Raw genomic sequence first — 12,410 nt, 5'->3', positions numbered from 1 at the left:
AGATCTCTGAGTTCAAGGACAGCCTCGTCTACAGAGTGACTCCAGGACAGCCAGGGCTTGTTACCCAGAGAAACCTTGTCTCAAAAATTAAAAAAAAAAAGCATAAATAAAAAGAAATATTTTAAAAGATACCTTTTCCTGGAGAGGCTCAGTGGTTAAGAGCACTTAATACACTTGCAGAGGAAACAGTATCTGCAAGGCTGCATGACTCCCAGCTATCTGTAACTCCAGTTCCAGGGATCTGATGCCCTCTTCTGACCTCTGTAAACACAGACACACACGATGCACATACCTACTACAGGCAAAACGTTCATACATATAAAATAAAGAAACCTAAAAAAAAATTTTTTTTAATTACTTTCATGTGGGCTGTTTTAGAGGTCCATAAGAAGGTGTGGTCTCTGCACACTATATTGCAATATCCTAAGAAAACTTCAGTTTTCCCATTTCTGATATAAACTGAGGCGGAGAGAAATGATATGACCGTCTCAACGTCCTGAAGTGGCATTTTCAGTGTCAGGATTTGAACTTGGGGATCTTGACTTCAAAGCCTTTGTTTATTGCCACGTTAAATTCATCCCAATAAAAACAACCAAGTGTTTGTTTGGGTTTTTTCCATTGTGCCGGACAGTCTTACCAAGCCTTTTTCATATGCTGTTTCGTAGTTGACATTGGAATTCCAACATGTCTTTGCAGAAACAGAGATTCAGTTTAAACATCTTGCGTAAGTCAGAGCTCAGGGGACACAGTGGCCCTGGACACTCACTAGGTTGGGCAGTAGGAATCTGCCCTCAACAAAAGACCACAATAGTCACAAGCCTACCAAGCAAGTCAGTAGTGATGCTGGCCACCCAGAAAACAAAAAAATGCAGGTCATTACCCACGGGTGGTGGTGGGGGTGCTCTTCTGGAATGAACCAATTACTTGGGTGCTCAGATCAAAAGAGACTTAGGGCTCTGAGGAGGGAGAAGCCATTTTTATCAGTCTCAAGTACATGTTTTAGGTAAGTTGGTAAAAGTTAGAAATTGAAGGAGGGCTGAGTAGTCCTGAAATCTGGGGAGAGCCTTCCCAGCATTCTGTTGTGAAAACTGTTCACTGAAATATAGAAAAGTTTTTTCATATTGATTATGGATCTTCCCAAAGATGGCAGCTGTGTATTGAGTTTATTTCATTAAGGCCCAGAGAGGGAACCCAGCTGGAATCACATACCCTGGTCTTTCCCCAGCTGTGTAGAAGCCTGCTGTGACCTAGGACTTTGAGGCAGAACTGCTGGCTAAGTCCTGGCCATCTGGAGAGGGGCTTGGAGGACAGCTGGTCCAGGCCTCAGCTGGGATGGTAGGCCAGTGGCTGCATAGCCAACCTGAGGCTGTGGAATGTAGGTTGCTGCGGGAGGGCCCCAGTGCTCAGACAGCCTCAGTGCTTCAGCCTTCAGGTTTCCTGTTGGAATGGACCAGACTGACCCTCTGAACTGCAATCTGAATGTTAAATTACCAAAGAGGCTCTCTTTCTGCATACCCAGGAGGCAGGCCCACAACAGGCACACAGAAACTGCCCTTGGAGTTTTCCCCAAAGGCATGGCAGGGCCCCTCCTTAGAGCGAGCACTCTGTGGAAAGGGGCTCTTGTCCAGATGGGCCTGGGCGCCAGCCAGCTGCTGAAGTTTCCAGCAACTGGGCCAAAGGAAAGTGCCTAAGCCTTCAAGTGACAAGGCCCAGCCCTCAGTCCCGGTTCAGCTCACTTCCTGGGCCTCATTCATCCCCTGGGTCTCTGACGGTTTGGGGTTCTTTTACCCACTGGCCCTTGAGCCTCCAGGCTTGGGGAAACCCCAGAGATGGTTCTGAACCCAATTCTAGATGTCACCCCTTCCCTGTGAGGTTTCCATTTCCTGGTGAGAGCTGTGCTTTTATACCAAGGGGCCTCTGGTTGCCAGGACAACAGCAGGGTTTCCTGCAGCCAAGCTGCGATTGCTGGCCCATCTCTGTCTCGTGTCCTCCACCCCACCCCACCCCACCCCACCCCGTACTGACTGCGGTTTAGGGAGACAGTACTCCAACAGTGGTGACATGGAGGCAAACTGATAACATCCCTCCCCTGCAATGGATACCACCACCACTGATTTGTCTGCTCTGTGCTAGAAGTAATCCAGGTCCCACCCCCCAGCAGAGGGATTGCCTAAGTTGGGGGATGTGTAAGGCTGGAGAGCGCTGAGTTGCAGGTCTCTGTAGTTCCCTGTTCCTTTCTAGTTCATTCCTTGCAAGTAAGTTATTTTTACTCTTACAAAGCAGTATGGAGCTGTTTTAAGCTTACACCAGCTGCTTCTGGCCGAGTGCAGTGGTCCTGATTGCTTAACTCGCATCTCCTGCCTTTCTGCTGAGTGTTTGTGAGCTCAGCTCAGCTCTTCCCCATGGCCTGGATTCCCCATTTCATTTATTTATAGGTAATACACCTGTGTCCCTGTTTCCTTCCTTGTAGCTCTTGTCCCTGACACCTCCAGCCCATAGTCCTTACCCAGTTTCAATGAGATAGTTCATCCCTTTTGTTTAAATCCCCCATGATGATGACGGCCTTGTTCCATCAGAGTAAGGTCTTCACAGCGGCCTCAGGCACTGGCTCGGCCATCATGTCAGTCACCATCCTTCTGCCTGCTGCCACCTCAGTCACAGGGAGCTCTCTGTTGCCTCTTACCTGGACATCTGCATGAGATCTCTGACTGGCCACCCAGTGTTACATCCTGATACCTCTTGTCCTGCATATTGCCTTTCCTCCAGATGCTTATTGTGATCCTCAGGGGGTGCGTTTATCACCAGGACCCATGAAAACTGGACTGTCCAGTCTTGAATGTGTCCTGTTGTGGTCTCAGGGTGCAGAGCATTGCTGGCTGGAGTAGATGGGTGAATACAACAGACCCAAGCTGAGATGATGTCTCAGGGAGACACCTGGGAATTCCTGCTTCTTCGAATTTGCATGCCAAAGAAGGCCTGGCTGGGAAGCCATTTTCAGTGGCTTGGGAAGAGGGCACACAGACGCCAGGCAGCACTCTGGATTCTGGGGTTCTAAGTGGTTTGCCATAGGGTCAAATGTGGTACCCAGCCTTGGTTTCCCTTCTCTTACAAAGGGCATCTGCTGCCTGTAAGGACTGTTGAAAGGATTAGGGGAGAACAGGCGCACTGCACAGCCTGGCTCAGCGCTAGGTCAGTGGTCATGTCCAGCCTTCCTTCTCCCGGTCCCTTTCCCCACCCTGCTGTGACTGACTGTGCACTATCTAATCCAGCCACTGTCAACTGAAAAACAAAGTTCCTGCCTCTACCAGGTCTCTAGATACGAGAGCCGCAGGAGGGAAAATAAGAGGCAAAGAAGGGAGAGTCCTGAGAGCATCTTTCAAATTCTCTTTCTCTTTCCACAGTGGTTTCTGCTGCAGAACCTGAGACCATGGCCAAAACAGCACAGGTAAGGGTCTTTTTCTCTTCCTCCTTCTCCCCCTCTTCCTCCTCTTTCTCCTCAAGGTCCTGCCCTTGGGTCTGGGAACCCTAGCATCAGTAGGCCAGAGTAACCCCAGCTACTCCCAGCTAAGCCATGTGTCGTCAGATAACCCTTGGTACCCTCAGATAACCCCCAGTAGCTTCAGATTGTTCTGGGTACCTTCTGGTAACTCCTCGCCTTCAGCCTAAAGGGAGCAGAGGCAGCTCTAAATTCATAGCTCTTTATGAGCAAGACACCAATAATGACACACAGTATCTGAAGTACAAAAGGATGTAAGTGATTTGGCTCAAGGACTGGAGAGTGCAGGGCTCCAGGACTGACTAGATGGGAGAGCTTGAGTGATAGAGTGAGGAGGACTCTGTTTCTATTAGCACCGTTTTCTAGATTGCTTCTTTCCTGAGAGGCCCCTCGTTGCCTGGCATGGGCATCAAGCACCTCCAGGCTTCCATTCTCCTGTCTTTACAGACCAGGATAAAAATAGTGTAGCTTATTTCCAGTGGTTCCAGGTTTTTCATTGGCTGGGCCTGGGTGGCATGCCATTTGGAGTGGGAAGTTGAGTTGATCCCACCAGAACTTTGTGGCCCCAGGAAGGGAAATGGGCAACTAGACAGGCACTAAATCACAATGAGGGTCGCTTATGCCCAGGAGAGGTGTGGTCCATGCCATACCCATTGCAGTTGAGTTTTCCTGGCCAAATAGAGTGTTATCTCCTCTGTGGCTAAGGTTGGTATGAGGGGTCCCTCTGTGTCAGGGTTTGTCTGAAAAAAGTTCCAGTTGGATACCCTTCTCCTGCAAACCTAGCATGGGAAGGGGAGTATAAACTGAGGGTTTGTACTCAGCTGACCCCCTTTGGTTGCTTACTCCATCTCTAGAACATCTCCATCTAGTCACAGAGCAGAACTCTTAACCAATGGCTGAACCAAGAGCCAGTTTCCCTTCATCCATCCTTGTGACATGACACCCAATGAACCAGGGACAGTCGCAGTTGGCAGAGAGTAGCATTTATATGATGCAAGACAGATCCTCAAAATAGCTCTCGCTCAGCTTCCCTCCCTGCCCTTAAGGAGCATGCCCGGTCCCACAGCCTCTCTGATCAGGTTCATCAGGAAGAGTAGTCGTAATTGTGGGCAAAGCTCCAGGATGAGAGCTGTTGCTGCTTCCCGCCTTCCTATGTGTGCACAGGCAGGAACTGAGAGGCATTTCTGAATGACTCAAGCAAACAGGTCAGGCCGAGCTTCTGCAAGCAAGTTTCAAGGTGGCTGAGCCTGAGGGGGTCTCTCTTGCCCTGGTGTACTGTGCTTTAGTAGGACGTGAAAGAGGTCTGGGCTGACAGGAGGACACTCTTTGGGTTACAGGAAGGGTCTTCGGCAGACTGGCCAGATCAGAGGGCCAGAATTGAGAAAGAACACAGTGCAGTTGGAACAAGGAATGCAGCGGAGTTGGGACAAAGGGTAGTTCGGGTGCTTGGTTGGCAGCAGCCTCAGTAGGGAGAAGGTTGCAGAAGATAGTGATGTGAAGAAAGAAGTTTGCTGTTGCCGTGGTTCTCAGCCTTCCTAAAGCTGTGGCCAACACAGGTCATCATGTTCCTGCCCCGTAACTGTAATTGTGCTACTGTTATGAATTGTAATGTGAATATCTGTGTTTTCCAGGGGTCTTAGGCGACCTCTGTGAAAGGGTTGTTCATCCACCCTAAAGGGTCACGCCCCACAGGTGAAGAGCCACCAGTCCATTGCCTGCCTTTAGCACTCTGCAGTGAACCCCACACACGTGCACACCCACACACCCTTGCAGACACACAGCACACTGCTCACACTCCTCAGGTTTAGTCACCCCAGTTCCTTCCATCGTGATGACTGGTCCTTCCTGTCACCTTCCAAAGAGATGAACTCGGGACCCAAAGGCAGGAAGGAAGAATAGGATTCCATGGAATGCCCCAGGAGATACGGCTCTGTGGGCTGTTCAGTAGTGAGGCTTGGGGTTGGAATGCAATAATGAATATAAAAGGGCTTTGCAGGCTGGGCGTGGCAATACACGCCTTTAATCTCGGGACTCAGGGAGGCAGAGGCAGGCTGATCTGTGTGAGTTCGAGGCCAGCCTGGACTACAAAGTGAGTTCCAGGACAGAGACACCTTGGGGGGGGGGAACAAATAATAATAATAATAACAATAATAAAACACTTTGTAGACAGAGAGAGAGTGTGTGCATGTCCTGGGACCCTAGCAGCTGCAGGATGAAGTGGGCTTCAGAGATGGTTATGGTTACTCTCTGCGCCAATCGTCTGTCTAGGGGATGTTTATCTTTGCTCTAAGAAGGCCCAGGACACCTGCAGCAGCTGGGGTGGGGCCTCACAGGTGGAAGCCCCCAGGGCCCAGGCTGCTCACCACCTGACAACAGGGCCTGTTAAATATTTCAGGGTGGAAAGCTCTTTTCTCTCCACTCCCTCCATCTTGGTTATCTGCATCCAGGATCCTGCCCGAATGGGGTGTGACAGTCTGATTACAGGTGGCTTGGGCGGCTGCACAGGTGGCGTTTAGGCGCGTAAACTTCCCACAATGGGGCGAGTCATGACCTGTGGGAGCTCAGCCCAGATGTTCTGGGGGAACTGTTTCTTTATCTTTATGTTAACGGCTAAGGCTAAGTGCCACTTTGCTTACAGTGCCCGTGATGGGAGCACAGGGCTGGCAGGCCAGCACTGAAAAGATAGGGTCCTTGAGCAGAGCGCTACATGGGACACTGGACTAGATGCTCTCTTAGCTTGCTTCTCCATGAATACTTTAGCCTGTGTAGGCCATTAGCCATCTTTCCCCAGTGTCACACTGACTGTTTCATCTTCAGCCCAAACAGCACCAGAGCCCACCCTCACCATCCATGGAGGAAGAAGGGCAGAGACGAAATATCCACAGTAGGCAGGAACGCATACCTGGTGCTCTGTCTTCTGCCTCAGATGCCCAAGCTCTCTAAGGTCATAGGATTGAAAACTGCCTCCTACAGGGGCTGGGGAAACACGAGAGGCACCTGCCCAGGCTGCAGAAGAGCTGACTGTGAGCTTTCAGGAACCTTCTCAGAATCTGTCTTGGCACTTGTTACCTCTGACACATCTCCAGTAATGAGTAATCTCAGTTGTCAGCTTGATGAGATCTAGAGCCACCTAGGAAATGGTCCTCTTGTTATGCCTAGGGGAGGATTCTTCCTCCCCCTCCCCACCAGCATCTTAAAAATGAGACAAGGTTTTGTCTTGCTATGTGGCTTTGACTGGCCTGGAACTCACTGTTTGGACCAGGCTGTCCTCCCAAGTTCTGGGATTAAAGGAGTGTGCCACCATGCCCTGTTTGGGAGGATTATCATAATTAGGTTAATTGACAGTAGGAAGGCCTACCCATTATGGGTAGTGCCATTCCCTAGGCTGAGTTTCTAGGCTGTATAAAAAGGAGAAAGTGAGCTAAGCACAAGCTCTCATTGTTCTCTACTTTTTTTTTTTTTTTTTTTTTGAGACAGGGTTTCTCTGTGTAGCCTTGGCTATCCTGGACTCACTTTGTAGCGCATGCTGGCCTCAAACTCACAGAGATATGCCTACCTCTGCCTCCCTGGGTGCTGGGTTTACAGGCATGTGCCACCACCATTTTGCTCTCTGCTTCGTAACAGTGGAAGCAGTATGACCAGCTGCCGCCCTAACTTCTCCATCATGATGGACTGCACTCTTGAACCATGAGTCAGAATAAGCCCCCTCTCCCTTAAATTGCTTTTGTTCAAAGTATTTTATCACAGCAACAGAAAAGTAACTAAGGCATCCTTACTACTGACCTTGAGAAAGGTATCAGTTCAAAACTGCTGCAGCTTGAATGCTTCTAACCTACACAGAAGATGGGTTGCATAGTTAAACTTCCTAAATAAAAAAATGAAATAAACAAAATAAGAGCCAAACCCTGGAGACAGGACCCTGAGGAGAATCTCTGTTCAATGGAAAGGGACAACAATGCCAGGCGCGAGAGCCTTGCTCTGCCCGTGCCCTGACGTAGGAGGTATGCCCAGAGCGGCCTCTCGATATCATTGCCACTCTATCTTCCGCTTCATGATCATTGCACCCCACATGAGTTTTCAGACTCTGGGCATCAGCTTCTAAGCACTGTAACCTGGGCTTCCCCTCCCCAATGTCCTCACTGTACGGCAGGCCTCTCTCCCCGGCACAGAGGGCAGCAGTTACTCATCCTGTAGAACTTACAGGAACTCAGACGTCATCTCCAGGAAGTCAGCTCCTATCTGCTCAGCATGTACTCTCAGTAATCCACTCCTCTCTTTCTGAAGCAAATACCCAGATGTCCTAGGTCAGTGGTTCTCAACCTGCCTAATGCGGTGTGTGACCCTTTAATATAATTCCTTGTGTTGTGGTGACCCCCAACCATAAAATTGTTTCCACTGCTACTTCATAACTGTAATTTTGCTACTGTTGGGAATAGTAATATAAAATATGATATGCAGGATATCTGATATTCGATCTCTATGATCGTTCAACCCCCCCCAAAGGGGTCGTGACCACAACTGAGAACCACTTTGCTAGGTCCAGTGCTAGGGGCTGGAAATACATCAGTGAGTAAGACAAGTGCAGTCCCAGCCTCCACAGGGCTTCTTCTCCAGCCCCTGGACTGGACTTAACTGACTGGATCGTGGTTGCATGTGCTACTGTACAGCTCCCACAGGACTGCGAGCTCTTTCAGGTCCCTGGGCTCAGCACTTAGTAGGTTCTCAGTGAGAAATGGATGGATGCATGTGAGTGCTGGTAGATGGGTGGATGGTGGATAGTTGGGTGGATGGATAGGCATGTGGATAGGTCAATGGGTAGCTTGGTAAATGGGTCGATGGAATGGCAGATAGGCAGACCGACAGATTCATGGACAGAAGAACAGACAGATAAGTGGATGGAAGGATAGATTGCAGCATAAATGGACAGATGGGTAGATAGGTGGTGGATAAGCTAATGGATGACTGGTGGATAAGTGGGTGGCTCTAGTTTCCCTGGAAACGAGAGTCTGTGTTGGAGAAGCCTTTGGGGTCTAGGCATGGTGGGGTGCTGGTGGCGCCTGTGTATAGCTTGAAAGTGAGTCAGCATGGCACAAAGAGAAACAGGTCTCTGAAAGCTGCCATCCCAGCAGGGGAAGCAGATAATAATATAATATTATATAACAGTATATTATATAATAACCCATGTTTAGTCTTCAAGGAGAGGCAGGCGGGCATCACTAGCTGAGGAAGAAGCTCTAGGCTATTTGATGATCCATGCTAAGGAGTCAGGCTGCGCCCTCCCCTGCCTGCATCCCTCTTTAGCATTCTCTACCTCAAAGGAGAATATCTTCATTTCTTCATTCAACTCAGTTACCGCTAGCAAGCCCTTTCTGGTCTCCACTGCTAAGCCTGTGCTGGGTGTGGGGATCCACTTTCTCCTTTGCAGCCATAGCTCTTTACAGCGCCTGTACTGTAGAGTCAAGAATCAAAGAGCCAGATGTGATGTCACATGCCTGTAATCCCAGCACTCATGTGGCACTGACAGGTCCATCAGGAGTTCAAGGTTAGCCTTGGTTACATAGTGAGTTCAAGACTAGCCTTGGCTATGTGACACCTTATATTAAAAAAAAAAAAATCAAGAGGAAGGTTAGACTAAAATTCTTTAAGACTCTTTGCAAAGCAGGCATTCTTTTCTGATACTGCTAGACCAGGATATAGAGAGAAACACCAAATGGTTAGGCTGTAAAATTCTAGAAGGTACTGCCTTTTTTCTGATAACAGGGACTTGAGGGCCTCCTCTCATCAGTCTCTGAACCATGTACAGACCAGGCCTGACACTGGACCTCAGGTCCCTGGGTCAGACTATCCAGGGTGGCACCATGCCAATGCAAATGTAGCAGGCCTCAGAAGGACTGAAGAGGGCAGAGCGAGCAAAGGCAGGAGGTAGGGCCAGCATACACCATCCCTTGCCTGGTCTTCTGTCTGGCCTGTTGCTCTTTCCTTGCCCAGGATTGAGATCGGGTTGCAGGGGATTCACGAATGGCGGGAAGAAGTCTGTGTCCCTATCTGGTCACTCGCCCTTTGAGAGCTTTAAATAGCAGCCCTGCACCCACGCATGCATACCTCTGAAGAGCCAGCTTCTGTGACCGAAGGCAGAGGACAGACAGATGTCTGGCTGGGCCCTGTGGTAGGAGCCATCAGGAGACACGGACTGTGGGAGGACTCGTGTTTTGCCTGTCCATGTCTTACTCCTTGAAGGCACAATCTGTGGGCTCCTCGGACTCCAGCTGCTCCTCTGCCTCCAGCCGCTCCTCCATCTAAAAAGCCTTTTCTAATCTCTTTTTGGAGCTGGTATTGAGTTTAGCCGTTTTTCTCTGTAACTTGCCTCTCTCTTTAGGTAACTTGTCTCTCTCTAGGTGTTTACTATTTATGGTCCATCTCTGCCACTGGGTGAGGGGCTCAACAAAATTAGCTCTTTGTTCTTCCTGAATCTTCAGTCCTTGGCCTAGGGCCTGGCACAGATTACGTGCCATGCGTCTGCCCAGTAACAGCCCCTTGACTATTGGAATCAACCATGGTTCTCTTAGACCCCGTACTTCTCCATACTGTATGGCTGACCCACATCTGATTCTTCCGTGAAGTAACCCATTGTGCATTCAGCTTAGATCTGATGTCTAAGGTCTCTTGGCTCTCTGCCCTCCTCTCCTGGCCTGCAAGGACCCTGCCAGCTTGTCCTCAGATACCAGTTCACAGCTCAGTTTACCGGGCCCCCAGGACCAGTGCTCCTCTTGGCATTGAACTTGAAAACAGTTCTGGGTCCCCTTGAGTAGCTGGCGGCTATGAAGTTTGTACTGCTGAGGACAGAGGGGAGCAGGGAAAAGGGTTGGGGTCTGTGGGACTCCTTCCCAGGGTTTGGTTAACCTTAAACACTCGCACTAACCTTAAACACTTGCTAATATAATTGTATTAATAGAGATGAAAAGCTTTGTATAGTGTAAAGTACTGCAAAAAAAAAAAGCAAACAAACAAACAAACAAAAAAACCAGGAGTGCTAGGGAGAGATGGCTCAGACAGTAAAGTACCTGCTAGGTAAAACATTAGTTCAAGCTCCAGAATCCGGCTCCCCCACCCACGGGCACCCCAAAAGAGCATGGGAGTACAGTGCTGGACAGGCAGACACAGGCCACCTGTGAGAGATAGGTGAGCCCAGGCCGCCGAGAGACCCTGTCTCAAAAAGTAAGGCGAGCCAGGTGTGGTGGTGTACTCCTTTAATCCCAGCAGAGGCAGGTGGATCTTTGTGACTTCGAGACATGCGTAGGTCTACATGGTGAGTTCCCGGACAGTCGGGGGCTATGTAGAAAGACCCTGTCTCAAAAAACCCAAAACAACAACAAGAGGAATGGTCTGGCAAGATCTCGGAGGGTGAAGATGCTCATAGCACCAGCCTGAGAACCTGAGTTCAAGGCCAGTGTGGTCTACATAGCGGTTCCAGGCCAATCAGGGCCACACAGCCAGACCCCATCTCAAAACAAACATACCAACAAATAATAAAAAAAAAAAAAAAAAAAAAAAAAACAACAACAAGGTAGGGGATGCCTGAGAAACAATACCTATGGCTGACCTTTGACCTCTACCTACCACACATCACCACCACACCACAGGTGGGGAAGGGGAGCTCTTGTCATTCACAGGGATCGCTTCCAGTCTACCACTCAGCCAGACTTTTAACCTCTTCTGGTGGTGCCAGGTAATGAAGGGCTGTGAGCCTTGGCCACAGGAATGGCCCTGTCCTTTGAGCAGGCTGGTAGTCCAGAAGAGTCCGCCACACCCTTTCCAGGTGACCTCAGCACTTGTTTTTCCTCTGGGGAACAGAACCGAGCCAGGGTCTTGGGTCAAAGGTCAAAACTCAGCCTCCGCTTCTCTCTCCACAGGGCGCCATGTACCGAGGTTCCATCCATGACTTCCCAGACTTCGACGCAAACCAGGATGCCGAGGCTCTGTACACAGCCATGAAGGGCTTCGGTGGGTGTGGGCTACCTGGCAGCGGGCCCTGCGGGGAGGGGAGGAGTGCGTGGAAGACTCGGCCTACCCAGCTAGGGCACCAACAACAAACCCAAGAAACCATTCTGCCCATCGAGTTTGATGAGCCAGTGTGTTCACTGGGGTTATTTACAGGAACATAGGTCACCTCAAAACAGTTACAAAACTTAAGAACTAAAAAAAAAAAAAAGGAAAAACCCACTCATGGGTGACAACTCAGGAAAGCTACAACCTTAGCGCCCTCTGCCCAGCTTCCAGACAGCTCCACCAGACAGCCTCACCTCTCCCCAGCCATTGTTCCTACTTTAATAGTCTTGGGGAGGAGCCTTAGGGTCCACGTATCAGCCCCTGAGCGTCCAAGCCTTATAGATTTCATGAGCTTCTAAATCTTGAGGGCCTTCCTCCACCATCCTTGAGAGATTATCTCCTTTCCATGGGAGACTACTCAGCAGCAGTGGGGGAGGGGGGATGCCTGGGATGTTGCAATGTACTTTTGTTTTGTTTTGTTTTGTTTTGTCCTGTTGCTGGGGATTGTGCCTGGGACCTCACCAATGCTAGATAAGTACTTTGCATCTGATCCCTGTGACTAGCTTATTTAATCTAAAAAAAAAAAAAAGCCTCTTTTTATATTTTAATAAATTTACAATAAAATGTCAAACTACTAAAGAGTGATAAAGAATACTGATGCCTCACCCATAGACCTGGGCTTAAGGAATGGGCCTGGTTAGTGTAGCTGGAAACCTTGGCCAGTTGGTGCCCTCCTGGTGAACTCCCCTTTCTTCGGGGTGACCACTGACCTTTGCTACCTTTGTTTGCCTGCAGTTGAAAGAACACTGTGCTGGGCATTAGGGCACCTGGGTTTTTCTAAGTCATGTGTACTGTGAGGCCTTTTGGA

The 12,410-nt window shown here is 49.4% G+C and overlaps 1 protein-coding gene across 3 annotated transcripts in view; it reads left to right on the top strand.

Annotated features, from left to right (window-relative positions):
* Anxa6 (annexin A6) overlaps window positions 1-12,410 on the top strand; it is a 50,831-nt gene that overhangs the window by 7,870 nt on the left and 30,551 nt on the right. For all 3 annotated transcript variants that reach the window (XM_055602776.1, XM_055602775.1, XM_055602774.1), the window contains exons 2-3: window positions 3,402-3,445; window positions 11,407-11,497. In XM_055602776.1, coding sequence (XP_055458751.1) covers window positions 3,428-3,445; window positions 11,407-11,497 — 109 coding nt within the window. In that variant the 5' untranslated portion in view covers window positions 3,402-3,427. The remainder of the gene's footprint in view (window positions 1-3,401; window positions 3,446-11,406; window positions 11,498-12,410) is intronic.

Source organism: Psammomys obesus, unplaced genomic scaffold, assembly GCF_907164565.1.
Source record: "Psammomys obesus unplaced genomic scaffold, mPsaObe1.curated_primary_1811, whole genome shotgun sequence".
NCBI classification, from domain to species: Eukaryota; Metazoa; Chordata; class Mammalia; order Rodentia; family Muridae; genus Psammomys; species Psammomys obesus.
Note: the sequence above shows the minus strand (reverse complement) of the source record. Positions and strands in the feature narration are given on the sequence as shown.